The 27472-nt window shown below is 52.6% G+C and overlaps 14 protein-coding genes and 4 non-coding genes across 18 annotated transcripts; 8 read left to right on the forward strand and 10 right to left on the reverse strand.

Moving 5' to 3' along the window:
- Positions 1-209: 209 nt before the first annotated feature.
- Positions 210-986, forward strand: SAICODRAFT_30702 (uncharacterized protein). The gene is made up of 2 exons (XM_019167741.1): positions 210-421; positions 481-986. The coding sequence occupies exons 1-2, from the start codon at positions 270-272 to the stop codon at positions 857-859; spliced, it is 531 nt and encodes a 176-aa protein (XP_019023711.1). The 5' UTR covers positions 210-269; the 3' UTR covers positions 860-986.
- On the reverse strand, positions 965-1047 carry SAICODRAFT_t88. Its single transcript has one exon. It is a non-coding gene; the product is annotated as a tRNA-His (tRNA).
- A 160-nt stretch (positions 1048-1207) lies between these two features.
- Positions 1208-2792, forward strand: SAICODRAFT_93554 (uncharacterized protein; the record flags this gene model as incomplete). The annotated part of the gene is made up of 4 exons (XM_019171884.1): positions 1208-1344; positions 1397-1472; positions 1529-2081; positions 2135-2792. The coding sequence occupies 4 exons, from the start codon at positions 1208-1210 to the stop codon at positions 2569-2571; spliced, it is 1203 nt and encodes a 400-aa protein (XP_019023712.1). The 3' UTR covers positions 2572-2792.
- A 270-nt stretch (positions 2793-3062) lies between these two features.
- Positions 3063-3145, forward strand: SAICODRAFT_t84. Its single transcript has one exon. It is a non-coding gene; the product is annotated as a tRNA-His (tRNA).
- A 216-nt stretch (positions 3146-3361) lies between these two features.
- On the forward strand, positions 3362-4642 carry SAICODRAFT_93556 (zf-DHHC-domain-containing protein; the record flags this gene model as incomplete). The annotated part of the gene is made up of 2 exons (XM_019171885.1): positions 3362-3702; positions 3758-4642. The coding sequence occupies 2 exons, from the start codon at positions 3362-3364 to the stop codon at positions 4566-4568; spliced, it is 1152 nt and encodes a 383-aa protein (XP_019023713.1). The 3' UTR covers positions 4569-4642.
- A 39-nt stretch (positions 4643-4681) lies between these two features.
- SAICODRAFT_25891 (putative Fe-containing alcohol dehydrogenase) lies at positions 4682-6145 on the reverse strand (the record flags this gene model as incomplete). The annotated part of the gene is made up of 1 exon (XM_019166891.1): positions 4682-6145. The coding sequence occupies one exon, from the start codon at positions 6143-6145 to the stop codon at positions 4682-4684; it is 1464 nt and encodes a 487-aa protein (XP_019023714.1).
- Positions 6146-6392: 247 nt separating this feature from the next.
- SAICODRAFT_131228 (uncharacterized protein) lies at positions 6393-7983 on the reverse strand. Its single transcript, XM_019165431.1, has one exon. It carries the CDS (start codon positions 7813-7815, stop codon positions 6640-6642), a length of 1176 nt encoding a protein of 391 aa, XP_019023715.1. The 5' UTR covers positions 7816-7983; the 3' UTR covers positions 6393-6639.
- A 1053-nt stretch (positions 7984-9036) lies between these two features.
- SAICODRAFT_t87 lies at positions 9037-9119 on the reverse strand. Its single transcript has one exon. It is a non-coding gene; the product is annotated as a tRNA-His (tRNA).
- Positions 9120-9324: 205 nt separating this feature from the next.
- SAICODRAFT_8032 (uncharacterized protein) lies at positions 9325-10398 on the reverse strand (the record flags this gene model as incomplete). The annotated part of the gene is made up of 3 exons (XM_019171196.1): positions 9325-10109; positions 10166-10175; positions 10231-10398. 3 exons carry the CDS (start codon positions 10396-10398, stop codon positions 9325-9327), a joined length of 963 nt encoding a protein of 320 aa, XP_019023716.1.
- Positions 10399-10667: 269 nt separating this feature from the next.
- SAICODRAFT_71782 (DUF747-domain-containing protein) lies at positions 10668-12792 on the forward strand (the record flags this gene model as incomplete). The annotated part of the gene is made up of 4 exons (XM_019170711.1): positions 10668-11231; positions 11290-11734; positions 11793-11960; positions 12020-12792. 4 exons carry the CDS (start codon positions 10668-10670, stop codon positions 12790-12792), a joined length of 1950 nt encoding a protein of 649 aa, XP_019023717.1.
- A 311-nt stretch (positions 12793-13103) lies between these two features.
- SAICODRAFT_71783 (uncharacterized protein) lies at positions 13104-14914 on the forward strand. Its single transcript, XM_019170712.1, has 3 exons — positions 13104-14465; positions 14528-14710; positions 14776-14914. The coding sequence occupies exons 1-3, from the start codon at positions 13125-13127 to the stop codon at positions 14794-14796; spliced, it is 1545 nt and encodes a 514-aa protein (XP_019023718.1). The 5' UTR covers positions 13104-13124; the 3' UTR covers positions 14797-14914.
- Positions 14915-15138: 224 nt separating this feature from the next.
- SAICODRAFT_225981 (uncharacterized protein) lies at positions 15139-16122 on the reverse strand (the record flags this gene model as incomplete). Its single annotated transcript, XM_019166605.1, has 1 exon — positions 15139-16122. Exon 1 carries the CDS (start codon positions 15757-15759, stop codon positions 15139-15141), a length of 621 nt encoding a protein of 206 aa, XP_019023719.1. The 5' UTR covers positions 15760-16122.
- A 1264-nt stretch (positions 16123-17386) lies between these two features.
- Positions 17387-18869, forward strand: SAICODRAFT_131308 (uncharacterized protein). Its single transcript, XM_019165432.1, has one exon. It carries the CDS (start codon positions 17517-17519, stop codon positions 18588-18590), a length of 1074 nt encoding a protein of 357 aa, XP_019023720.1. The 5' UTR covers positions 17387-17516; the 3' UTR covers positions 18591-18869.
- SAICODRAFT_81361 (cell division control protein 28) lies at positions 18829-20200 on the reverse strand. The gene is made up of 3 exons (XM_019171235.1): positions 20112-20200; positions 19898-20057; positions 18829-19844 (listed from the first exon to the last, which is right to left on the reverse strand). The coding sequence occupies exons 1-3, from the start codon at positions 20146-20148 to the stop codon at positions 19148-19150; spliced, it is 894 nt and encodes a 297-aa protein (XP_019023721.1). The 5' UTR covers positions 20149-20200; the 3' UTR covers positions 18829-19147.
- Positions 20201-20578: 378 nt separating this feature from the next.
- Positions 20579-21048, reverse strand: SAICODRAFT_30708 (uncharacterized protein). Its single transcript, XM_019167742.1, has one exon. The coding sequence runs from the start codon at positions 21023-21025 to the stop codon at positions 20600-20602; it is 426 nt and encodes a 141-aa protein (XP_019023722.1). The 5' UTR covers positions 21026-21048; the 3' UTR covers positions 20579-20599.
- Positions 21049-22033: 985 nt separating this feature from the next.
- On the reverse strand, positions 22034-23467 carry SAICODRAFT_8038 (peptidase M18, aminopeptidase I; the record flags this gene model as incomplete). The annotated part of the gene is made up of 1 exon (XM_019171200.1): positions 22034-23467. One exon carries the CDS (start codon positions 23465-23467, stop codon positions 22034-22036), a length of 1434 nt encoding a protein of 477 aa, XP_019023723.1.
- A 305-nt stretch (positions 23468-23772) lies between these two features.
- Positions 23773-23855, forward strand: SAICODRAFT_t85. The gene has a single exon. It is a non-coding gene; the product is annotated as a tRNA-His (tRNA).
- Positions 23856-24265: 410 nt separating this feature from the next.
- Positions 24266-26893, reverse strand: SAICODRAFT_8039 (uncharacterized protein; the record flags this gene model as incomplete). The annotated part of the gene is made up of 2 exons (XM_019171201.1): positions 24266-26469; positions 26527-26893. 2 exons carry the CDS (start codon positions 26891-26893, stop codon positions 24266-24268), a joined length of 2571 nt encoding a protein of 856 aa, XP_019023724.1.
- Between the last annotated feature and the right edge of the window lie 579 nt (positions 26894-27472).

The raw sequence follows: 27472 nt of genomic DNA on the forward strand, positions 1-27472 counted from the left end.
TGGACGGGGAGGGGGAGGTGGAGGGGTTTATATAAGCGATCAATTGTGTTGCTATTGCGTGCAGGGCGCACGGATGGGTGGAGTTAGTTGCTAGTGACGTCACGCCAATGACGTTGGCAGGTTAACCGAGAATTAATGCGCGGGCGCGTGTTAATTGGCCGGATTCGGGAAATTCAACGTTACCTGAGCTTGCGTCAGCGCGGCGCGTCCCCGAAGACCTTTCCCGTGACGATACCCAATAGATGGAGTGGAAGAAGAGGATTGGCAGCATGGCATCCTACGAAGAGGACCACAATATAACCAAGGAAGAGAAACCAAAACAAGCCGCTGCACGGCCATCTCGCGACGACCCCGCCCTCGCCGCATTCTTCTCCAATGACCCGATCTCGCCATCTGAATCAAATCTACATTCACTCGCTGAGTATGTCTAACCTCTTCATTTTCTTCGAGAGCGGAAGAGCTGACACCGGTATGCGACAGCGCACTTCGAAACTATCAAATGAACGCAGACGTATCGTCTCCGCTGCTTAACCAGATGATTTCCCTTCTCTCTTCCAACTCCCTTACCTCCGACCCAAAATCCTCCACCCTCCCCCCCGACTTCCCGGACACCCTCCCCCGCGTCCCAAAATCCCGCCTCAAGCCCGACGACGCCTGCCCAATCTGCACCCTTCCCCACCTCTCCGACAAATACCCCCTCGTCGTCGAGTTACGGTGTAATCATCGCTTCGATCTGGAGTGTATTGTACCGTGGTTCAGGGTTAGTGATACGTGTCCGATGTGTCGGGGGAGGGTTGTTAAGGAGAGGGAGGTGGTGGCTGAGGATAGTGAGGAGGAGTTCGATGATACGTATGGATGAACGCGGTGAAGCCGGGATTAAGATAGAAGGGAGGGGGGCAATTGGCAATAACTCGTCGTTCATTCTACCGTAGACCGTAGACAAGGGGTGAGGAGCAAAAACGTGTGCGGTACCCAGGAATCGAACCTGGGTCAATTCGGACGTTGCGTAGCCACAACGAATTATGATAACCCCTACACTAGTACCGCAGATTGTTGTTTGTCATTGTCATTTTTAAAATCAGAGTACAACCGCCATGAACCATGTGCACGATACCGTAACCAGCCGCGCGCTGACATCAAAGGCGGAGAACGACCCGCACCGAGAGACCAACCTGTACACCATTACCAACTTATCAATTAAACAGCTATGGGTCTGTTCGCCGACGACCACCCTTATTCTGCCATTACGCAATGGATTGAGCGATTGACTGCCGAGACGTACGAGGAAGATGACTTGAGCGGCTTGCCGGACTTGATCGAGGTGATCCGGCTTCAGGATACGGGGTATGTGTGTAGGATTGGGTGAATGGGATGATTGCTGATGAGATTGCGGTAGACCTCGTGAAGCTGCGCGTGCGATCAGGAAGAAGCTGAAGTATGGTAACTTACACCGTCAGTTGCGAGCTTTGACTGTATGCACTATCCACCTGCACCACCTGCCCGCTTTTCTGACCAATTCGTGCCCCAGATTCTCAATGCTCTGATCGAAAACGCCGGAAAGCGCTTCCAACATTCCTTCGCCGACGAACCCCTCCTCGAACGCCTCCGCATCATGGCATCAGACTCCTACACCGATCGCGACGTGAAGAAGAAGTTGACGCTCTATTTCTTGAGCTGGCACAAGGAGTACGAGAATGAGCCGAGGATGAGGGGGATTGCGAATTTGTATAAGGATTTGCCGAAGAAGCCAAGAGCGCAGCCGGTGGTTAGGCCGCCGAGTCCGCATGATGAGGATCAGGAGGGAGATGAGCAGCATCGTCCGGGGCCTTCGAGTCCGCCGCCGAGGCCGGTGAGGACGAGCGCACCGAGTAGTCCGAGGATGGATACGTACCAGGGTTCTGCGAGTGTCAGTATCTTCGGGCACAAGAAAGACAAAAACAAGGATAAGCCATTCAATTTGGAGAAGGAGCGTCCGATGATCTTACAGACCATTGCGGCGAGTGGGCAGGCGAGTACGAATTTGTCGAATGCGTTGAAGCATGTCAATCGCGAAGTCGAGAGCGTGGTCGATAACCCAAAAAGTACACTCCAATCCTTCTCCCCTCGCATCGATCAGTGCTAACCTAGGGCGTAGTTACGCAATACCACAACCAATGCCGCCAACTCCGCAAACGCATCCTCCTCTACATCTCTTCCATCGAATCCGAAGAATGGCTCGGCACCCTCATCCACGCAAACGAAGAACTCGTCTCCGCCCTCCAACTCTACGAACGGATGAAGAAACCCGTTCACGAAGACAGTGACTCCGAGGATGAAGAGACCTACATGCGTGAACGGATGCGGAAATTGTCCTTACCAGCGGACGGTGAGATGCCGCCCCCGAAACCTGCTAGACCTGGTTCAACGCCGGCAAGTCCGCAGTATAGGAAACCTCCGCCGCCGCCGCCGATGGCGGCGAAGAAACCGGTTATGGCGATTGAGATGCCGGAGAGGAAGGTTGAGAAGGCGGATCCGAATGATCCATTTGCGACGCCGATTGATGATGATGGAGTTAAGTGGGCGGAGGTGTAGGGTGTTTTGCGGTGAGGGTGACGGTAATGGTGATGGAGGGTGTATGGGATTTTGAGGGATGTGGGACTGGTATTTGGGCATGATTAGCGATATTTAGTATGTAATGTATGTATCCAACGTAAGCATAAGCAAGTAATACCGTGTACCTCCCATTATTTCCTCGTGTCCGTACCCGTGGGAGTTTCGCCGGTGGTATGCCGTTGGAATCAATTGTTTTGAGCCCACTGAGGGTTTTCGTATTTTGACACTAGAGATGATCAACGAGAACAACGAAACTCTCACAGACGCAACCCGTGGGAACACCGTATAGACATTCGGATATCCACCACCGAGACTGGTATACGCAACCCATGCCATCATATGAGCGAGAGTCCAAACGTTCTAACGCAGGTTTCAACGAAGTACCAGTCGCCACAAAGATGGAAAAGACAAGGACCGAGGGAAATACCAAAAGGATACAAAGCGGAGAAACATCTTTTAAACACTAAAATGCGGTACTAGTGTAGGGGTTATCATAATTCGTTGTGGCTACGCAACGTCCGAATTGACCCAGGTTCGATTCCTGGGTACCGCACATTATTTTGCATTTTGCTGTCCCATCATTCATGGTCATTCCGTCTTACACAGCTCATCTGAAGCCTCCTCAACTCATTTGCAAATGCAATCCAGTTGCGGCCGCAAATGGCCACGCTGCATCGCTACCAGTATGCGACCCTGACAGCGGCCCGAACCTTCGTACTTTATGTCACCGCGCACGATCCAGCGAAATAGCCGACCCAACACCACGACCATGGCCCAACTGGCTGCCTGGTTTCTGGGCACCTCAGTTACAGTCTCCATCCTTGTTTTCATCGTCCTCTTTGGTCAACTACCTGCCTTCGGAGCCGGTCCTCTTGGTGCAGCGAACCGGTTCATTCTCCATGACATACCTTCATGTCTATCCTCTCTCGACCGACGGATATGCGGAGGCAAGCTGTGTCCAATAGTCATGAGCATCGGTGATGGTCTCATGAACAAGAAGCATCCTCTTGTATTGATTCTGTACCTCGTACTCATGACCGGTGGCTCCTACCTCTTCCTCCGGAACGGATATACCGAAATCCCGAACGAAGCACTAGGAAGCAAGCACATGTTCGTCCCTCCCCAACACGTCCGTCTCATTTTTGTAGCTCACCTAAGTCTGTAGATACCTTATCCCCCTGACCATCCTCCTACCCTACGTCGCCCTCTACCTCGCAGCCTCCTCCGACCCAGGCTTCATTTCATCCCACAACCACCACACCGCAATGTCGCTCTACCCATACGATCAGATCATCTTCCGCGCCGTACCCAACCCCGAGGAATGTCGGACGTGTCGATGGGCGAAACCGGCTAGGAGTAAGCATTGTGGATTATGTGCGCGGTGCGTGGCGAAGATGGATCACCATTGTGCGTGGATTAACAATTGTGTTGGAACGAGGAATACGAGACATTTCCTTGGCTTTCTGGCGGCGAATGCGATCACCTTGACGTATGGTACATACCTGACGTACCATGTTCTCTATTTGAAGATGTCTGGGTCGGACGAGGACCAGTTGTGGGTTCGGTGGATCAACACCATGGCTGAGTACCGGGAGCTCGGGGCGGTATTTATATTGTGCCTGATGTGTTCCCTTATCATGATCGGGTTCTTGGTAGCCCATATGTATCTGATCTGGGCTGGTACCACGACGAATGATTCATTGAAGTGGGGTGATATCAAGTACGCCCTGAAGAAGGGTACGATTGTTGTATTCGATGATGAAGGCAGAGGCAGCCCTACCGCGGATTATGATGCAACACGCTGGCCATGGGGAGGAATGAAGGGTAGGAGAAGGGGTGTCATTGCGGTGGATGCAGATGGGAATGTGCCGGAGGAGATTCGGGATTGCATTACGAACCTGAGAGACTTGGAAAATATCTACGACCGAGGGTTCCTACGGAATATGACAGAGGTGTTGTGGCCGCCTAAGTTGTGATAGACAAGAAGGTATATTTGGTTACAACACACGCAAACTCCAAAAGAATGGCTAACATGCTCAATGATCACACCGCACTCTGCTAAACTCCCCAACATACAATATCTTCCACACTAATACTCCAAGGCCTGCTCAAACAGCTTCGCCAAGCTCTCCCTCGTAACCTCCTCTGGCTCAGGCGCCAACATCAACACCCTGCGCTGCGGCAACGTTCCCTCAACCAGATTCGGGATGTCACTCCTCTCGTAACCCAACTGACTAATACCCCTTGGTTGATCTCCCAACCCGACCAGGAATTTGGCGATCGCCTCCGAGAGGATTGGACCAGCGTCCTCCTTACGGGCATTCGAGGTGTCTACTCCGAATATTTTTGCAATTTCGAGGTGACGCTCGGGGTTTGCTGGAGCGGTAAAATTGAATACAGCGGGCGCGGTGACGGCGACCGAAACACCGTGCGGCACGATGGGGTGATCCACCGCGTACCCAGCATGCTTGTAGCTCTTGTTCATTCCGGACAAGGGGTATGACATGCCGTGACACAAATGCACACCAGCATTTCCGAACCCGATACCGGCGAAGGTAGCGGCGAGGAGCATTTGTCCCTGAGCAAAGTGGTCTCCGGGGTCCTTGACGCAGCGGGGAAGGTACTCAACCACCATCTTCAAGGCGGTAATGGACCAGATGTCAGAGATTGGATTTGCGCCCTGGTAGGCGGGGCGGAGGAGGGGGTTGGTGGGGCGTGGGGTACGCTCGTTGTAAGGAATTGCGGTGTAGGATTCGATGGAGTGACACAGAACATCGAGTCCGGAGGAGGCGAAGACGGCGGAAGGCATAGTGCGGACGTTGAGAGGGTCTACGACACCAAGAAGTGGCTTAAGGTTTCGGTGTGCGATACCAGTTTTCGTCTTGTGGGACTGGAGATCGAAGATTGCGGTTCCGGTGGTTTCGGATCCCGTTCCGGCGGTGGTAGGAACTGCAATGAGAGGGTGAAGGCGCTTACCCACTGGAAGTCCCTTTCCGAGCGGCGCGTTGACGAAATCCATGAAGTCTGCGTCGGGATAGCAGGTGTAAAGGTTTGCCAGCTTGGCGGTGTCCATGACTGATCCTCCTCCAACTGCGAGGAATGAGTCTACACCGGCATTCCGTGCGAACTCGATGGCCTCCTTGATGGAAGTGTCCTTTGGCTCCACGCGGACATTGTCGAAAATGGCGTACGGTACACCCTGGGCCTCCAGACCTTCGATTGCCAACTTCAATGGTGTAAGTTGTGCAATGGTCTTATCCGTAAAGACCGCCACCTTCTTCGCGCCCATATTCTTGAAATCCATACCGACTTCACGGGTGACGCCTTCACCATAACGGATCGAACTCGCAGCCATCTCGAAAGCATATTCCTTTTCCTCGGCAAAGGAGACAGGGGTAGCGTAACCTTTGCGAAGGATGTTTTTGGCGACTTGGAGGGGGTTCTGAACGGAGGAGCAAGAATGACAGGGACAAGAGGATGAGTGGGAGTTGACTGCGCCCATGAGGGTCATGGCCCTTTGGCGGGCTGTCTGTGCTACGCGGATCATAGACATGGTTGATGCTTCAAAGTGTTGTTGATCGATCGATCAATCAGGGTGGTCGTGGAGGTCTTATACGAGACATACGTCGAGGTGGGGGAGTATCGCCGGGCGTTCCGTGCCAGTGCGGGGTTCATCATGTGGAGTCGGAACCGCGGCGCCTAAAGCTGACATAGCCGACAACTCCACATAATGTTTAAATCCATATACATGTAGTTAATCAGTTCACAATCCCACGCACGTACTCGATTTCACTCCATGTCGCCTTCCTGACTTTCTCCACCTTCAACTCCATCTTGCCGTCTTTGGTCACCCTTGCAACACCCACGACGCGGGTCATGTCTCCCACGCGCACATCATTCGAGACATCATGCCAGCAGCGACCGGAGAGGTACGGCCCACGAGATGGATGGAAGATGTCACTGAGTTGAAGGACGTACTCAGGCCTTGGGTGGTAGATGGTACGTTCGGAAGAGGTAGAGGAGTGTAATACGCCTAATCCCATACAATTAGCCTTCCTGCTGCGAACCATAAATGTGAGACTTACCAAAGAACTCGATGATCATCACTCGCTCCTCATCCTTACTCCTGCTGCAGCGTAACACCTCTCCGACGCGGAAACATGTCCGCAGCAAGCTTTCGCTGCCGAGGTTGAGGATCGTGGATGGAGGAGCCAGAGGATCTGGGTAAGAAGTACGTGTGAAGGGTTTGATGACCCGCGGTGCTGACGGTGCTGTGAAGGTTTCGGAGGGCGGAGGCGAGAGAAAGGTTGGTCTGTGTTGGTCGGCCTTGGTTTTGCTGGGAGGCGGCATGCATGTCCGAGCGATGTCATGACCTGATATGACTTCCGCTGAGGTCATCACCTCAGCTCTCCTTGCTCTCTTCCCTCTACTATCCGTACACTCAGCCACTTCGCCATGCTCATGATCATCATACTGTCGTCTTTTGCGACTTTCACTGGAGTCTGAATCTCGAGAGTCCGGTTGGATGCCCCGTTCGTCCTCAAGCCTCATGCTAGCTTTCTCTTCGTTCACTCGTACCGATCGATCTCGAGACACAGAGCTGACTTCTACCTTCCCTGGTTGCTGTGGTATAGCAACATGTGATTTTGCGCCAAACTTGAATGCTACCAGTTTCTGTCGTGCTGGACCCAATAGATCTCGGGTGTCGTTATGCGTCTGCACCGTCTTCTCCGATCTCGTCTGCTGAGCTGAATTTGTTGTACCGTCTTCGGGACATCCGTTGATCCCTGCTTTCTCCATCTCTTCTTGTACCATCCGTTCCCCTATCATTTGAGAATACCCCATAACCTTGTCTGTTGTGTGGGCCTCTTCTGCGTTGCTCTTGGGCAGTCTCAATGCCGGTAATCCCATATAGGCAGGGTCAACATGATCTTCTTCGGGGGGCCGTGCAACGATACCGAGTTCGTAAATGTCAGCCGTGGGAATGAAGGAAGAAGCGGATCCAAACCCACCCAAGCCCGAAGGCTTAGCCGGGGTTATATCCCAACCATTGTCTTCATCCTCGGCTAGATCTTCGTCTCGTCCCTGTGGCGAATAAGACTCCCCGTGCCTCCCAGATTCGTCGTGTAATGTGGAACCCTTGTCTAGAAGGCTCTCCCGCGGGACCTCGAGCTCGACCTCTTTCGCTTCCAGATCGTCACCCGGTGGGACGGACCTGCCCATCTCGTAAATATCAGCCGTGGGAACAAACGTCTTTCCGCTCGAAAACCCGTCGTACACTGTTTTTGTTATACAAGTCACAGCAGGTGATGAGTCGCATCCGTATTTTCTTGAAGAATTATGTTCGACAGGGGAAGTAACTTGATCTGTGGCGGCGGTATCATAAATGCTCGAAGTGGGAACGAATGATTTGCCGGAGGAGAATCCGGTGGAGAAGCCTGAAGGCGCGAAGACACACTCATCCTCGACCACATCTGTCCCTTCGTCCTCTTCTAAGTGGGTAGATGTATCATCGTTGCCCTGCTCTTGACTCTTCTCAGCTACCAGTAGCTCAACCGTGTCCGTTAAGGGGTTGACTCCCATGTCGTATATGCTCGCGGTCGGCACATAAGATTTGCCAGATGAAAAACCACTTGAGAAACCTGATGGGGCAAAGACGGTACCTGTATCCTCACAATCACCTTCCCCGATACTGGAATTATCTCCTTCTTGCTCGAGCGCATTTACTGCCAATGGCGAGCCGGCGGATGTATTCAATCCGTCCAATTCCTCGGGACATTGTCGTTGCTCACCTTCGACGAGCTCGCAAACGTTGCGTCCCCCTCCTTCCTCCGTGATTTTACCGTGGTCGTGGCGCTGGCCTCCATCTCCTTCAAACCCCAAATCCACGCATTCATCCCCATGATGTTTGGACATGCATATATCCACATCCACATCCACCCTCACTGGTCCCGTCATACACTCTTCCTCTCCCAAAGTTTCCACGCTATTCTCAGCCACCCTCTGTCCCGCTTCGTCCATATCTGTATCCGCTTCGAATTCGTTCATCGACACCTCAACCGTATGGAGGCGCCGAAGTACGGGACGGTCTGGAGTGAATGCAGCAGAATGGCGAGCTGGCTGTGAGTATGGGGAAGAGTCGAACGTCATATTGGGATGCTATGACTCACGGCCGGTTCAATTGAGTACAATTAAATCCCTTGTGGAGTGAAGTTGGTAGGTCAGTTCGTGTGGTGGGTCCCGGTGTGTGAGGTCAATGCGCGTGCGAACGCTCGGGTCTCTCGAACACACGATGGATCTGCACGACTGCGGCGAGACGCCGAGCAGAAGCACGAAAAGGAGGTTCCATTGATGGAATTGCGGTATCAACCTAAATTGTCCTGAATACGTGCGCTGTAGAACTTTGCAAGGGCAAGAAAAGCGAACCAACATACAAAAGCTTCGTGCGGTACCCAGGAATCGAACCTGGGTCAATTCGGACGTTGCGTGGCCACAACGAATTATGATAACCCCTACACTAGTACCGCAGAATGTTGATTCTGTTTTGCTAACAAAATACGTATCAAGCGTTTTGGCCATTCTGTATAGACTCCTTCGAGTCTCGAACTTTGAGCGGGTATGCCCCCTCTGTATACGTTGTCTCGTCTACTTCTATGTTATCTCCCTATTTCGCAAAATACCAACACCAATGTCAAAAACGCCCCGAGCCAATCACGAACCCTCCCTTCCATGTCACGCCTCATCCACATCCAAATCAACCTGCCTCACATTCAAATTAACCCTCTTCCCCCTCATATACCCCGCAAACTCCTCCACCCACCCATCCTCCCCCTCCCCCTGCCCACCCACCTCCCCCAAATACCCCGGACACGTCCCCTCAATCACCCTCGGCACAGCATGAAACCCCATTCTCGCCTTCCCAGTCATGACGACAGCATCCCCACTCCGCACTAAAATGGCAAGTGGCGCGACATCCTTCGTCTCCCGTCCCATTAGGAAGATTGCTGAACAACCGAGAGAGAGGGAGAGGAGTGGTGCGGTGTGGTTGGGTTCGGAGTGGTCGGTATGGGGGGACAACGTATCGCCTGGTGAGTAGAAATTGACGATTGCGGTTTGCGCAAGCCAGGTGTGTGTAGAGGATGGGAGGACGGAGACAAGGCGGGAAGAGAGGAGGGCAATGTCGGTGGGGAATGGTGGGGGTGGGGATGGTGGGTATGTCTTGGAGGTCCAGTCGTATTGGTGACCGAGTGTGATCCAGCGTAACTTCTTCTCCAGTAATTCCCGTACCGACATAGGTTTTAGGTGGTCTTGTAGTGGTTGGACAAGATCTAGAGTTTGTTCTTCTTCGCTTTGTTGCTGTGTCGCAATCGCGGCGGCGAAGAGGCCCCCGGGAATGAAGGGGTAGAAGGGGGTAAGGTTGCCTTTGTTGTAGGGTTTTGCGATGTCGCGGAGGAGTGTTTTTCGTATGAGGGTGCGTTGCGTGCGGGGTGGGAGGACGTTGGGGAGGATGATGAGGCCTGTTGTCATAACAAGTCAGCTTGGGCAATTGCAACCTCGCCGAGCTCAAGGTAACATGCCTGGTGCTCGTTCGTATTCGTAGGCTACTGGGTTTTCGGCAATGTCCCATCCGGTTTCTACAACGGCCTCCTGTCGCGGTAAATTGAGCTCCACCCTTCTCAATCCCTCCGGCAGCTTCTCCACATCACTCAAATCCAACACATCCGACAAATCCAGTGGCTGATCTTTCCTCTTGTACTTCAACTCTGCCAACCTGAACGGAGTCTTGTTCGTCGGTGCTGTCCCCATTCTCCTTCTTCAGATGCGCAATTGTCGATCCTCACGGTTCGTAGCTTTTTTGAGATTCTTTGATGCCGTACACTTTTTGGCTGCATGTGGTGTGAGGCCGGTGATGCACCGCGATACTTAAACGTCAGCGATAAGAACTGCTACTCCAAGAGTTGGGCAAAACGGTATTGGAGATGAGCAATGTTGGGGATTTGCTAGAGTCGAAGCCGGAGGGACGCGAGCGGGAAAGATCGTCTTCGAACAGTGCTGCTGCCTCATCAGCATCAACAATGCCAGCACACTCAATCAGCGCACCAGAACCACCACGCCCAGCACCGGACGTGCCTCTATCAGAAAAAAGCAACGTCAGTCGTCCAATTGCAAGCTTCGATAAACCCTACAAACCCACAGTACGGCGTTCCGCCTCAGAACGACCATCATCACTCCACCCCCGCCCATTCACCAATGACTTCCGTACACCTGGAAAAGGACCAGGAGTCGACGCCCGCCTGACACCAGTAAAACGACCCACCCTCGATCCACGAACGCCGACGTTGGAGGCCTGGCAAATCCGTTCATCATCACCCGTCAAAGCTCTCGGCACCGCGAACGGGAACACCCGAGTCCGCAGCGTAACGAGCCCTACCACCTCCCGCCGTCCCAGCCTCGAAAAAACGAAAAGCTCACGCACGTTCGAAGACCGAGGAAGAAAAGGAGGAGATAAACCATTCAGTTTATGGGATTATTTGTTGTTGGAGTTGAGTGCTACGGATCATGATGCGAGTGGGGTCGATATTGCGGTGAAGCAGGAGCGGGTTAGTAATTTCTTGAAGATCCCTGGTGCGCTCGAGGAGGTACGTCCCCCTCCCTCTTCAACGTCTCGTGTATATACTGACTGATTGAGGATCTTAGGTCATGGCATTCGGCTGGCTCGTCTGCCTCGATGCATTCCTCTACACCTTCACCATCCTTCCCCTCCGCTTCCTCCTCGCCCTCCCCTCCCTCTTCTCCTCCCTCCTCTCCTATACCCCCATCCCCCCCATCCCCTCCTCCCCACCCTCCCACCTCAAAACCTCCCAAAAACACGACCTCCTCCGCTTCCTCCTCGTCCTCCTCTCCACCTCCTTCCTCTCCCTCTTCGACGCCTCGAAAATGTATCACACGATCCGTGGACAAGCGAGTATCAAGCTCTATGTTATTTTTAATTTGTTGGAGGTTGCGGATAGGCTTTGTGGTGCGATTGGGGTTGATGTGTTTGATTGTTTGTTTGGGAGGGGGAGGAGAGGGGGTGGTGAGTCGAGGCGGAGGAGGGGTGTGGAGAGGATGGGGTTTTTTGTATTGGGGGTTGCGTATAATGGTGAGTCACTTTGTTTTGTCGATGGTTGATGTGGGTGCTAATGGAGGATATTGTACAGTTTTGCATGCCGTCGTGCTGTTTTACCAACTCGTCGCCCTCAATGTCGCAGTGAACAGCTACTCGAACGCACTACTGGGGCTACTGTTGAGTAACCAATTCGTGGAGATCAAAGGAAGCGTGTTCAAAAAATTCGAGAAGGAGAATCTGTTTCAGGTCACATGTGCTGGTAGGTCTCCATCAAACGCCATACTCGATGGTATTGGCTAACAACATGGTAACCTACAGATATCGTCGAGAGGTTTCAGTTGACGCTGATGTTACTTATCATCGCACTTCGCAACACTGTCGAGTTATCGGCCTCGACTACACTGTCGCTTCCGCTGCTGTTCGATTTGTTGTCGCCGGTTTTGATCGTGACGGGTAGTGAGATGGCGGTAGATTGGCTCAAACATGCGTTCATTACCAAATTCAACGGATTACGACCACGGGTGTATAAACGCTACTTGGACGTATTATGTCGCGACTACGTCGTCTCGGAAAACGCGTTCGTTGACCAAAGTCCAGCCGTGGCGAGGAGGATTGGGTTCGCGAGTTTGCCGTTGGCGTGCGTCACGATTCGGGCTGGTATGCAAGTTTGGAGTATGCTACGAATCGTGCATACCTCGAACGTGGTACTAAACCAGACCGGGTCGAGGGTCGATAAAGTATTGGCGCACCTCACATCCTCCGACACCCTCGAAGCCTACATCTTCTCCCTCACCTCAACCCTCCTCTTCTTCGCCCTTCTTTTTGCCTGCCTCGTCGCGGTCAAACTCGTACTCGGACTCTCACTCCTCCACTACGCACAAAGCCGATACGGAACGATGTTGGAGCGGGAAGAGGAGGAGAGGGAGTATGAGCGGAAACGGGGGAAGGTTGTGGAGAGGGGTGAGGTTGAGGTTGGAGAGTGGGCTAGGGAGTATATTAGGCGGGGAAGGGATGAGGTGCTGGATGGGGAGGAGAAGAAGACGTTGTGGAGGTTGGAGAGGTGGAGTATGGTTAGTAAGCGGATATGGTAGTCTAGTCCATCATGTATCACTGCCATGGATCTTCCTTGTTTGCATAGCCGACTGTCATCAGTGCTGCCTTTAGATAAAACCCATTATGATAAATCGTTACCGTTATCGTTGTATGCTGTCGAGGCCGAGTCAACCGTGCAGCGCGGGGAGTGCCAACCGCAACCCAGCCTGAGTCGCCCAGCGAACTTCGAGAAAAACTGCCAGATGCAAGGTGCACAGTCCCCCACACACAGGACGAAACCGGGCGATTACCACTGCGATATCTCCCGAAAAAAGTTCGCACGTTTCACCATCCATCCCGCTGATCTGCCAAGCGCTGTCACACTGCTGCCATGCCTGAGGCCGTCCCTGTAGAGAACGGCGCCGTCGTCGGCCCGGGCCCAACTTCTGCCGCCGTCACGGACGTGGCAAACCAGCGGATCGAGCAGACAACGACGACTACAGACGGACAACAAGACAACGGACACTACTCTGATCCAGCATCCTACGGTTCAACTGGACCGATCACGAACGAAGGCACGCCGCAACCCAACGACGTTCACCCCGCCGCCGCAAACGCGTACGAAGGTCCCGCACCCACAAAACGCAAAAAGGCAACCCGCGCCTGCTCCCACTGCCAAAAAGCCCACCTTACATGCGATGATTCCCGCCCCTGTCTCCGCTGCGTAAAGCGTGGTCTCGGCGCAACCTGTCAAGACGGTGTTCGAAAGAAAGCCAAATACCTCCACGACGCAGATCTTTCCTCACCCAACACGAAATCACCATCACCTACAGAAAGCGGACAACAGACCTTCACGACCGACGGATTGGATTTAACGGGGTTTGACGCGGGTGGGTTCTCGATCCCGCCGTTTGATTTGAGTACGTACGATTTTGGGAGTAAGACGGCGAATTTGGAGTACTCGATCTTGTCGAATATGTTGGGATCGAATGGATTGACGCCGGGGGTGGAATCGAATGATCCGTTACCATTTCAGAGGTTCCCGTCACCGGGACCGTATGGGCAGACACAGCAGCAACAGCACGTACAGGGCGCGAACCCGACGTTTCCGGATATCTCTATGATGGACCCATCATGGGGTACACGTAACGCAAACGGGTATCAGGGAGCAACGAGCAACACCCCCGGCGGCTCCTTCACCTCACCCTCACCTCCCGCACCCTCGCCGCAGCAAATCGCGGACCAACACGCACAAGCCGCTCAGCAGCAACAACAACAACAACAACAACAACAACAGCAACAACTAGCCCCACCCCAGTCGACAGCGCCTCTGTCGTCTTCCGATTATCGTCGTCGTCTCCGTCAAGACCCCGAAAGCGTCTACGCCTCCGTAACAAAACCCTTCTCCTACACCCCCGGCTACCACGCCCTCCACGCTTACCTCCGCTCCCGCTTCCCCCAACCCCTCCTCATCCGCATCGCGCGCGCAATCACCCACTACCGTCCCTCATTTATCGCGTTGACCAAAACCCTAACAGAACAAGATTTGATTTTCATGGAGAAATGTTTTCAGAGAACGTTGTTGGAGTATGAGAAGTTTATCTCGTATTCGGGGACGCCGACGGTTGTGTGGAGGAGGACGGGGGAGATTGCGGGGGTTGGGAAGGAGTTTTGTTTGTTGACTGGGTGGGGGAGGGAGCAGTTATTGGGGAAGAGGACGTTTATTGTCGAGGTACGCCACCCTATCCTCCTTCCTCTACGGGTTTGCGTGAGACTAACAGATGTGACCAATAGTTGATGGACGACTCATCCGTTGTAGAGTACTTCGAGCGCTTCTCGACCCATGCATTCGGTGATACGAGTAATGTCATGACGACTTGTGTGTTGATGACACCGCAGCGGAGACCGGTGCCGTGTACGTTTTGCTTTACGATTAAGAGGGATGTTTTTGATATCCCGATGATGATTATTGGAAATGTGAGTCGTTCTTCTCTGAGTGTGTGTGGGTTTGGGTTGAGGAAGTATGCTGACTGGTCGTTTAGTTCTTGCCGATTTTGAGCTGAGCAGTGAAGCTTAAGAACAAGAAGGTTAGCGTATACGGGAACATTAAGAAAAGAACGGAGAGAATTGCTGGGAGAGAACAAGCGAGCGAGCGAAAAAGTATCCTTATCGGGTTTTTGGAATTAATGGGTCATCGGCGTTCACAATTCATCGTTATGGGAGCTATGAGTTAGAGAGTTGCGAGAATCGAGATTCGAGACTGGAGAAGTTTGTTTTGAAATATTATCATTTTCTTCTATCAGGCTCTATCCTCATCTTATCCGAAACCCATGTAACTCCTCTCTAATTAGCCCTCTTGGCTCTGTTGTCCGAAGATCGAAGTGGCGGCGAGATGAGTGGTGGGCTTACATCAAGTCCCTCAACTCCTTTTGGTACCATTCAGCGACACCACTGAACTCTTCAAAGTCTTTAACGTCCATCGCCGCGTCTCGTCGAGGCAACTTGGGCCTGTCTTTGCTCCCATGGTCGACTTGCTCCTCCTTCGTCTCGCGAAGGTCAGGGGCGTTTAGCATTGTTGGCCGCACACCCGTAACGGCAAAGGTGTTACACCGTGTCGGTGCTGGCTCAGCAGTAAAGTACTCATCCTCAACCTTGAGCTTCTTCGACTTCTTCGCCGTCTTGCGTCTGTTGAGGAAGGGCGTATTGTTCCCGGCCATAATCTCCGACTTTTCTTCGAGGAGCCCGGCATCGACGCAGTCGGTGATATCCCTCTCCGTGATAACAGTCGTCATCCTTTCCTGGCGTTTCGATGAGCGTTTGCGTGTGAAGATGGTGAAGATCGATTCCCCTGCGATATTCTTGTCGAGGAGGGTGGTGAAGACCTCCGGGCTGTCGGGATCTGGGAGGTTTCTCGGTACGGGGATGAGGCGGATGGTTTCTTCGTACCTTTCGTCTGAGGAGGAGTAGCGGCTGGCCGTTGCGGACTTTCTCCTGAGGAAGAGGAGCTTGGAGGAGGTGTTGGGCATAGTGAAAAAGTGGGGAGAGTTGGTGGTGGGAGTGAGTCGGGAGGAGGAAGAACTTATAGTTTACGAAAGAAGAAGGACACCACGCCTTCTTAAGTAATACCGTCTTCGAGCTACTCCGCTACATCAGTGAGGTACTCGGCGCGGTGACGTTGGTTGCTTGTTGAACACATCCGCATCGGGAAATTCAGACCTGCAACTGCACTAGCGTATGCGTGGGAAATATAGTCAAGCTAGGGCACAGGCGTCATGGATTGGGGTGTCTGCTTCTATAAGCATTCTTCAATTACAGTAGCCTTCGACCTCAGGTAGCACGGCGACTACGCTGGACCGAAACGAATGCTGCTCCGACGTGAAGAGGTCGTCTGCAAACCCTCAGTTGACCGGGCTACTGTTCCACCAAGTGGCAGGTGTTGCAGTCCAATCTCCTCGGCAGTAACTTCCTCGGGAGCATGAGGTTTCTGCTCGCTCCATGGTGGAGAGATGGTGACCTTAAACTTGCTACCAGGCCCCCGGCCGGGATTCTCCCGGTCCGTCATCCTCAGGAACGACATGCCAGGCAAACAGCAGCTGTTTTTCGTATCGGGACTCTTCCTAGTCGCTTATATCCAGTCAAAACGAGAGAACTCTTAATGTATGGTGCTCGTACGATATTCTGTTTGTCAGGGCGTGTATGTGGCTGATTTCATCCGCTTACGTTGCGAGCAGAAGAGAACACACCGGTACCACAGTCTACCCCACCGCCCAAAACGCCCACCAGAACGACCAGTCTGCTTTTGCCGAAAGAGCAGCCACCAGTTTTCTAGACTTGGAAAGCCATCCAATTTCCACTCATCTATAAGGGCAGCATGCACGTGGCCGCACCACCGCAAACCTTAATCAGCCATGCACGCAAGTCTTCGGACCGCATGACGTCCTCTCGGCGGTTTGTCCAGCAAGGAGCAGAAGGTTTGTCTCGAAAGGCCCGCCTGCTGCTGGGTTCACGGATGGGGTCCTATCTGGCGTGCCAGAGTTGGGTGACGGATTGGCAGTTGGAAGGATCGAACATCATACGGGCATCGTGGAGGGGAGATCTTGAACTTTTAGACGGTCGTGCGGTCCGAACGTAACCTTTACGCGAGAATTCAGTACCGGGTACCACCTCATGGAGGACAACAGCTGCGCCGATGAGCACCACGCTGGGCGCCCTCTTCCTCTTCCCCTTCCGAATATACCGAAAGCCAGGCAACCCGACCCACTGCCAGAATTTCCCTGACCAGGAGGCTTTGGTAACACCAACTCCCCAACATTCCTTTCGGCCAATCAAAGCAGCCTGTCGAGAACGGAGGCGTTCGCGCTCCCCTTCCGATCCGCCTCATATGGAAGGATCAACAAATGAGCATCACTCATCAAGCAAAACCATCGCTCTCTCTGCCCGCTTTCTAATGTTAATAGGGTTTGAGGCTACGGAACCCGGTCGAGGAAGTTGCGCCGCAGACGTACACTTGATACCTCCATGAGGTTTTGATCGTCGAAAACACCTCGGTTGAGGACGGCCTCGGCGAATCATCTACGTCGAAGGCATATGGACCAGGTCTTGGGGAAAGGTGGTGGGGAAATTAGCCCCAAACCTTATCCTGATCTGCTCAGACGATCACTCATCCGACGGGTATAAAGTCCAGGCATCCCAAACCCTCGAATCGATCCTCACCCAACAAGTCTTCTCTTCCTTCGCTTCTCAACCCTTCGTTACCAACTACACTCCCACTCCAAATATCAAAATGGTCGCCAAGTCCCTCGCCGCTGTCCTCTTCGCTCTCGCTACTCTCACTCCCGCCTTGGCCGCCCCCAACCTTAAGGCTCGTGGACACGACGATTATGAGTACTCCAGCACCGAGTGCGAGGAAACTCCCACTTACTACACCTCTTCTTCGTGCGAGGAGACTCCGACTTATTATTACTACAAGTCCTCTTCCTCCTGTGAGGAGACGCCTACCTACGAGTCCTCTTCTTGCGAGGAAACCCCCACTTATGAGTCTTCCAGCTGCGAGGAGACTCCCTATTACCCCCCTTACTACCCTACGACCTCCTCGTGCGATTATGAGTCGTCCTCTAGCAGCGAGTACTGCTACCCGACCACAGTGACCGAGTACAGTTGGTACACCAGTTACGAGACCGTCACATACTGCGAGACCTCCTACGAGACCACGACGTACTGCGAATACATCAGCGTCCCCTACACGGAGGAAATCGTCTCCACCTACTGCGTCACGGAAACCGAGACCGTCCCCGAGTATGAGACTATCACCAGCTGGTATCCGTACACTACTACCGAGTCTTACGAGGTCACATACTACGAGACTTACCCCGCTGAGACTGTCACCGAGTACCAGTACGTGTACAACACTGCCACCGAGTACAGCACCGTCTACAGCGAGTACACCGAGGTCGAGACCGAGACCGTCTCTTACACCGGGGAAACCACACCCACCGAGACCTCCACTCTTCCTTACTGCACCGACGAGTACGGTTGCATCACTCTCTACCTCGACTGCGGGTACTTTGTCCTCACACCTGGTACTGACTGCTACTACACTCCTACTTCTTCGTCCTCTTACGAGTGTACTGACTGCTACTACACTTCTACTTCTTCGTCCTCTTCCGAGTGTACTGACTGCTACTACACTCCCACTTACACTTCCAGCTATGAGTGTACTGAGTGCACTGAGCACAGCACTCCCACGTACTCTTCTGAGGAGTGTACTGAGTGTACTGAGTACAGCACTCCGACTTACTCATCTGAGGAGTGTACCGAGTGTGACACCAAGCCCACCGGTGGCTCCGGCTCCTGGTAAGGAAATGATCGGACGCTCGTAGGAATGGAGGGGATTACGGGATGAACGGAAACATATGATATGGGATAGGTGAACTCTGCCGCTTGCAGAGACTTCTTGGGCCTCCGCCTAATTCTTTCTGGAGACATTCTCGCTTTGGTCAACTGACCCTTTAGATCTTACTTTCCAACATATATAGTTATACCTTGCTCAATTTAGAGCAACAGAATCGAGAAATCCTTTTTCTTTTCAAGTTGTTGTTCCTCGTAAGTTAGCAGTCGGACAGCAGCTCTTGTCTCCTCCAATGTTAATTGCACATTACCAATTGGCCACGATGACGAGACTTGTCTGACAACTGCCCTCTCGCCAATATCAAACAACAATGCACCTGTATTACATAGGATATCTTCGACATAGAAAAAGCAAGCCGACCCATTCATGAAAACAAAAGCAAAACCCAAGAGAACGTAACGGGCGCTGAGCTGCAGGTATGTCAACCTCAAGCACCGAGTTCCCAAATGCAGACCATCCGACTAACTTGCCTCTATCTCTCCTGCCTCACTCGCCACACGTTTTCTTTACAGCCTCTGTCTCTCAATAGCCTCACCTCCAAAGTAGGGGTGCACCAACGCCTTCTTCGCACTAATTCTCTCTGCCGGGTCGTACACCAATAACGCACTCAACAAATCCAGACCATCGTCGTCCAACGGGACAGTGTCACAAATAGGCGTTCCATTCCACTGCGGGAAGGTACTCTTGTAGTCCGGAAGACCGGTGACGCCGGGCCATGTCTCTTCGCTCGGCGTGCCGAGGAGTCTGAAGATCTTGAAGATCTCGTCGATTTCAGAGTCGCCAGGAAACAGCGGCTTACGGGTAACCATCTCAGCGAAGATACAACCGACAGACCACATGTCCATTCCTGTCGCGTACTGGCGACCACCGAGCAAGATCTCCGGGGCACGGTACCACAGGGTGACGACCTCGTGGGTGTATGCCCTCAATGGCACTCCGAAAGCTCGTGCGAGACCGAAATCAGCCAACTTCAGGTTTCCATCGCGGTCGATAAGCAAGTTCTGGGGCTTCAGATCGCGGTGAAGAATACGGTGTGCGTGACAGTACTTGACACCAGACACGAGCTGCCACATGAACCTCTTGACCATATCGGCACCGAGACCCTGGTTCGCAGGAATAGACTCCATGTATTTCTTGAGATCGAGATCAAGGAATTCGAAAACGAGGTAGAGTTTTTGGTCGGAGTGGACGATGTTGAGGAGGCTGTTCGTGAGCAGGTTAGCATAGTTTAACTGAGGACAGACAAAGTGACGAACTTGACAACGTTCTCATCCTTCATCTCCTTCAGCAGAGATATTTCCCTGATGGCAGTTGAGGGAACACCCTCATCCTCGGCCTCGAGACGGATCTTCTTCAGCGCTACGACGCGGTTGTTGTTGAACTTATCATAGGCCTTGTATACGACACCATAAGTTCCTGACCAGCAATATCAGTACCATATCCACTAAACAGAATCTGTTAAGATCATACCCTCTCCAATCTTCTCAATCTTCTGATACTGATCCATTGTTCCCTTCGTATAAACGCGTAAAGTGATGAGTTACTAAGGTGAATGCCGCAAAAGCGAGTAAAGAGACGGTGATATGCTCCGGTATAGAAGTATTCGTTGGATTGGTGAACGATTGACGGCTCTGCTGGTGAGTGGGATGGTTGGTGTTGTCGAGCTTGGTGTTCGAGGGTGTGTTTTGTGGTTGCCGTGCTGCCAGGGGCGCCGTCGCTAAGGACAACCGGTTGCCTCAAAGGGAAAGTAAATGAAGGTGAGTTTTGAAAAGAGGTGTCTGAGGAAGAACTCGGAAAAAGGAGATCAGAAGGGACAGCAGGGACAGCAGGGAACGTGTGAACGGGAAATGTCCTTTTTGTGTTCTTCTGATGGTTTGAAGTTTGAGTCCATGGACCAAGAATATGCCTCGTTATGTCTTATTAATACCCTTTTGATATGCCTCCCAGGGTCATGATATCTATTGCTCAATCTTCAACGCCTTTTTCACATCCTCCTTGACCGCCTCCTCTCCCTTCACACACCTAACACAGTCACAAACGAACCCATACTCCTTCCTCAACAAATCCCGTCGTCTCTCCTTATCCATATTCGGGTTCGTATACGTAATCGTAACTTCCTCCCCTTCCGTGATATCCGTGATCGCATTCACCGAGATCTTGTAGTTCGTGTATTGCAGTGGGTTCCCAATTTTGGTGTTTGGTGCGCAGGAGTGGTTGAGGTGGGACTGTGCGAGGTAAACTCCACCTGCGATGTTATTAATGTTGAACATTCCCAAATGCAAATCGAACTGCTCCTCCGTCCATAACTCTGATGGAGGCAATGCCTTTGTGAGAAGGGCGTACGCAGACTTCCACAGCGCCCGGGTGCCCTCCTCCTCAAACATCCACGACGTGTTTTGTTCTTGTCGCGTCACCTGTTTCACCGTCGCGAAACTCCCAAGCGTCTTCACCACCAGATCCCTCTCCTCGCCGTTCTTTGCAGCCGCGATCTTAGCCCAGCACATACCAACACCCATCCCACCCATCCAATCCTCACTCACGCACAAATCCACGAATTTCTTCCATGCAGGGTTTTTCTTCGTACACGTAATCCTGTGGGGCTCATCCCTCTTCTTGCAAAGACCAGTACAGTATTTAACCCCACACGACGAACAACTCGCCTGTAAGCTCCCCGTTACCGGTCGAGCACACAACGCGCAAAACTTCCCATCCCGGATCCCATCGACAGCGGCAAGCGGCGGCGCCCACACATACGGAATCTCCTCGAAAATAGAAGTCCCACTCTTGGTATCCTCCGTCCCATACAATCCCTTTCCACGTCCCTTGACCTCCTTCACCGCCAACTTGGTCGTGGTGTCTTTGATGTCGAAGTTCGGTGTCAAATGCGACACGGCAGCATTAGGTAACGCCGTTCCCTTCGGCGGCGCATTGCCCAGATTATACTGTGCCAAAACCTTCCTCAGCCTCTTCTCCGAGACAGCCCAGTCGGGTTTTTGATCCTTCACCTGCGCCAACAACTTTGGCACACCGAGGGTTTGACCGTGTTCATTCCGGATCGCGGTGACTTGTTTGATCAATTCATGTTCGGTTGGTGTGATGGATGCGATTGCGTCTGCGCACATTATTTTAAGCTTTAGATCAAACTGGTGTTTATGACCCTCAAGGTCTTCCCTACCGGTTTTTTCGAAGATCGAGAAGGGGAGCGGATGCGGGCGCGTGCAAGGCCCAAACTTAAAATTCGATGATACATCTCTCCATCAACCTCATCAAGGTCATGATCCGGAATGTATTGTAGGTATCGTAACGTACAAGCAATCTACTCCCCTACTCCCCTCACCGCCAACTGGCGACCATCTTCCCATTTCATCCCATGCTCCCTCCATTCCCTCCATCTACTCAACGAAAATCTTCGCCTCAGCCTCCTCATACCCCTCAAAAAATTCTCTAAACAAATTCGTCCCAAGCAGAACGTCCTTCGTCCCCCCACACTCCCTAACACTATGCATACTCAACTGCGGATTCCCCAAATCAACCGTCCTCACCCCCAATTTCGCACTCAACATGGGTCCAATGGTACTCCCACACGCCGAATCATTCCTCACCACGAATTGTTGGAGCGGGATAGATGAGATGTGTTGGAGGAGAGTCGTACCGGGGGAGTTTGTCGCGTAACGGGCGTTTGCGTTGATTTTGATGACCGGGCCGAGGTTGAGTTGGGGTTTGTGGTTGTTCTCGTATTTTGCGGCGTAATTTGGGTGGACGGCATGTGCCATATCCGCACTCACCAAAAAGCTCTTCGCTAGACATTCCTCATAACTCGTCGCTTGTGCGCCATCCCCGATATCGAGTTTATTAAGTCTCTCGAGGACTACGGGGAGGAAATTCGAGTCGGCGCCTTGTGCGGTGAGGGATCCGATTTCCTCGTGGTCGAAGAGGGAGATGAGGCGGATTGTGCCGTCATCGTGCTCGCCTTTTTCGGCGGCGTCGGAAATTCCGCGGACGGCGCAGTAGGAGCAGCCGAGGTTGTCGAGGCGAGCGGAGAAGATGAACTCCTCATGGAGACCTCCGAGGGCAGGGGCTTGCGTGTCGAAGAGGACGAGCTCGAAGTCGTGGATCTCTTCTGGTTTGCAGGAGAGTTCGTTGGAGATGAGGGAGATAAGGGCGGGAGTATGGCGCTTAGCGACGGAGCCGGCGTCTTTGTCGTCGGAGTCGGTGGTGGGGTCGACGGGCGTCTCGGCATTGAGTTGCGCGGACACGAGGCCAGCGATAGGTGTGAGGTGTGTCTCTTTGTTGAACTCGAACTTGACGTTCACATCCCGATCCAAATGAATCGCCAACGTCGGGATCCTGAGGATAGGCCTATCAATCTTCAACAACTGCTGCTTATAGCTCCCATCACCCTGCCTAACCATAACACGACCCGCAACCCCAAGATCACGATCAAACCACGAATGCCAAATCCCACCTCCATAGCACTCAACCCCAACCTGTAAATACCCCTCCGCTGTCTTCGCACTAACGGGCTTCAGGCGCAAGGTAGGCGAGTCGGTGTGCGCGCCAATCATCGCGACACCCTTCCCTGGCGACCATTTCTTGCCGACGGAGAATGCGATGAGGGAGGTTGTGTTGCGGGTGACGTAGTACTTTCCGCCTTGTTTGATGGAGGAGGCCCAGGAGTCCCGTTCGCGGAGTTCGGTAAAGCCTACGCGCTCGAGGAGGGCGATGGAGGATGCGACGGCGTGGAAGGGGGTTGGGGAGGAGGCGACGAAGGAGAGGAAGTCCTTTGCGTAGGATTTTGCGCTGTTGGAGATGAGTGGAGCGGACATTGATGCTGGTTGTTGTGGTTGTCTTGTGGAGGGTTGTTCTGAGGAGAATGCTTTGTCCTTTTGGATAGGGACTTTGATGAGCATTCAATTGACAAAGGATGGAAGATAGAGAGCCGATCTTATAGAGTAAGAGGCGGCTTCACGGAAGGTGAGTAAATGCTTGGTTTGAAGGGCCACTGGTGTTTTGTCTTCCGCTGCCGAGATGTACGACGTCAGTTCAGTCTACCCGCGCCAGCTGGCCCGCAAGTGGAGTACCGGTATTCATGACAACATCAATTGCAAACCAAATTTAACAGCAACAATCTGCGGTACTAGTGTAGGGGTTATCATAATTCGTTGTGGCTACGCAGCGTCCGAATTGACCCAGGTTCGATTCCTGGGTACCGCACACAGCTTTTGCAACCTTTTTGCTGACTACGGTGCACCACCATATTGCATTTCATTGCGATGCTGCACCCAATCTCAATCAACACTCGTCCCCTCCAAATCCTTGGATGTTCATCCTACCGGCATTGGAGCTAAACAGAGTTAGAGGCTCGACAATCAGGTAGGTCTGGGCTCCATTCGGGACAGAAAATCCTGATAAGGAGCTCGAGATTCCAGCAATATGATCATGAACAAACAGACAAGGGGGATATCGTTTTGTATTTTCCCAAAAGTAACTTTCTACAAGCGAACCCATGATGCAGATGATTCCCTAAAAAGATCGCGAGCAAGACCGCCTAAATTTTCCACTCACTGCCAACAACGAACGAACGTCAACTACCCCAACACTTTGCAACCCACACGCACACACGCTTAAGCCCTAACAGATCGCCCGATGGCGCTGTTGAAGTTATTTCTGCCACGTCCCCGGTTACCACCACCAACACGTCCACCCGTCTGGTTGTTCCTCGGTCCATCACGCTGTCTCCTATCCCGGCCATCCTGTCCTTGTCTCCTCTCGCCCTCAGTCTGAGTCTTGCTCTCCAACAGCCTCTCGTTAGCCTCGACAAAGTGGTTAGCCTTGTCAGCGAATCCGATAGCCAAAGCCTGGAGTCTCGAAGGCTCGACACGCTGGAAGATAATCGCGGAAGAAACCTGGTCGAAAGCAGCAGGGATCTCCTCGTGAGAGATCATCCTGCTGACAAGAGCAGTTACGGAACGCTCGCTCAAGTCAAACATTTCAGACAAAGAAGCGATAGACATAGTCTCGTAGAATGATGCGTAGGTGAAGAGGTATGTTCTCAGACCCTCCTCCTGGATCTTCTCACCCAACATGGTCTTGATCTCCTCAGTGTTCGGCATGAGGTCCCAAATCTTGATAGCAGAGATGAGCTCCCGTGCCTTTTGCCACTCACCAGCAGCCAGAGCCTTGGCGGCCTGCATGATGTGGTCACGGGTGTTCTCGGGGGGACCGACGAACACTTGACGCTCATTGAAGTCAAGCATACGCCTGAACGGCCTAGAAATAACCCGCTTCTTAGCATCGGGACTCGAGCCAGCAGCAGCCATAGCAGGAATTTCCAAAAGCATAGAGCAAGTCAAGTAAACACATTCCAAAAGCTCGAGGTTGATGTGCATGTGGAACGGAAGCTGACGCTGACGGTCCATCCTCTCCTGCTCAGGCGAAACCTGGTTGTATCGCTGAACACCCTGCGCCAGCAACTCCTTAATACGACCAGTGCTGCAAATCTCCTGCAAACATTGCTGCGCCTCGTTGACCATGCCCGCACGGAACGCACAGAGACCGAGCTGAACCATTGTTCTGTTGTGAAGGATTTGAGTGGCAATGTCGGCCTGGTGGATCGACTCCTGCAAGTGAGACATCAAGAGCAAGTCACGAGCCTGGTGGTATCGGTTGTGGAGGGCGTGGTGGTAGATGTGGCACAACATGGCGCGAGTACGGTGCAAAGATTGACCGTTCTTGTAGAGGTAGACACACAAAGTCTGCACGAGGTCGGTGACGTTGACGGCAGCCTCACGGGGAGTGACGGAGGAGTTGATGCCCTGGGGCAAGTTCTTCCAAGTGTTCTCCTCGAGGATGGCAACAACCTGCTCAGGCTTGAAGTAAACGTGCTCCAAACGACGTGCAACAGCGGCAGCGATGGAGTCAGCGAGCTTGACACGCTCAAAGTAGCAGTGAGAGCGGACAATGATGTAGTAAAGACCAGCCTCGTGCTTCATGCGCTCAACGTAGTCAGAGGTATGAGGGTCGATGTGCTGAAGAGCCTTAGTGAGCTCATCATCGAGACGGTCGACGTACGCGATGACACTTCCACGAACACGGACAACCTCGTCACCCTCAGGAACCTGAACATCCTCATCCTCCAAATCATCAGCATCCTCAGCAACCATGAACTTAGGCTGCTCCTCAAGAAGCTCAAACAACTTGCTCAAGTCCTTGCTCGCCGCCTCCCACTGCTCAGAAGCCATGTATAATGCGGTTGACGGGGTAGCGTCGAAACGAGCCGAAATCAAAGCAAGGAAAATGCGGAGCTTCTGGTAAGGAGTGATAGCGACGTCGACGAGCTTCTCGAGGATAGAGATCTGCTCGTTACGGTCGGTGTTCTTCTTTCCTCGTGCCTCGACAACAGCACGGAGCTGCTTGAAGATATCCTCCGCAGTGACCTTCTCCGTCCGTCCCTTCTTTCCAACAGTAGAGAAACCATCATCACCATCAGCCTTGCCATCCACTTCGACATCCTCCTCGACCTTACGCTGTGCCTTAGCAGCAGGAGCAGCCGCCGGCTCAGGCTCATCTTCGTTCTCGAACGACTCGGGGTTGGCGCGCCACTGGGCGATCTCGGACTCGAAGTCGCGGTTGTTCTTGCGAATGCGCTGCTTGAGGGAGTTGAGAGCACGAGCGTTGGAGGCGTTCATCTTCTTCTTAGACTGCTTCTCGTTCTTGACGGACTCGTTAAGGGCATCCTCGAGCTTGCCGATAGCCTTGATGTAGACTCTTGGGATACGACCGTCGAGTTGCTTGGTCTTCTGGGTAAGCTTATTAAGTTTGTCGAATTCTAGGCACACGTATTAGCATCCTCTTCATCAATTGAGGTGTATGGATCACAACTCACCAGTAGAGATAGTGACCCAGTCATTGATCTTAGTAGCATTGGCAATCACGCTCACACTGCTGACAATCTCATCATATCGCTTATCCTTCGCACTCTTAACAACACGCTTCGTCTCCTCCTCCTCATCACTATCATCTGAATCACCACCCTTCAAGAAACGGTTCGCGCCGCGCGACGGACCGTCCTCATCACTGCTCGAATCATCATCCGAGGAATCATTGTCGCTGTCATCAGAGGACTCTTCGGAGTCAGATTCTGATTCCGATCCAGACGCTTCGGAAGATCCAGACTCAGAGGTGGAGATATCGACCTCGGACTCGTCAGAGGAGGATTCCGTGTCGGAACTGGCGCGGAAGAAACGAGACATGGTGGACTGCTGAGATATGCGCTGCGACGAATTGATCGTTCGGACGACGACGGCGGTTACTCTGCTGCTCTGGGCGTTCAAGCTCGGGGGCTTCACGGAATGAGAGCTTCTGACAGACAGTTGACGACAGACGTGCTCCTTAGGCGCCTCGGTCTCGAAATTCTTTAGTACGGGGCACAGTACAGGAAGGCACTTCAGAGACGAATAGAAAGGGATGAGAGGTTCACAAGAGATATCTAGAATTCTTTTATAATAATTGTATGCCACATTCTCTGTCATCTGTATATATCGTATCAGTCTCCCCGTGCACAGATCGACTTCCAATGTATCCGCCGGCGCCGGCCGCAGATGCGACGTGTGAAGGATAGGTTGGATAATTTTGCCGAACCTGATTCAAGGCGTTGCGATTAGCCTCTAGGAGCCTTGCCTAGCCATAGCTCACACCCTTGGTGGACTCCTCGTACCGTTTCTGTGACGAAAGCTGCCTTTCATGAGGCTCATGTACATACTGTAAGCTTTATTGTAGGATCAAACACCTAAAACTCAAAATAGACCTCAGTCATTCGTATAGAAAGTCTT

This window comes from Saitoella complicata (assembly GCF_001661265.1).
Source record: "Saitoella complicata NRRL Y-17804 unplaced genomic scaffold SAICOscaffold_14, whole genome shotgun sequence".
Classification (NCBI taxonomy): Eukaryota; Fungi; Ascomycota; class Saitoellomycetes; order Saitoellales; family Saitoellaceae; genus Saitoella; species Saitoella complicata.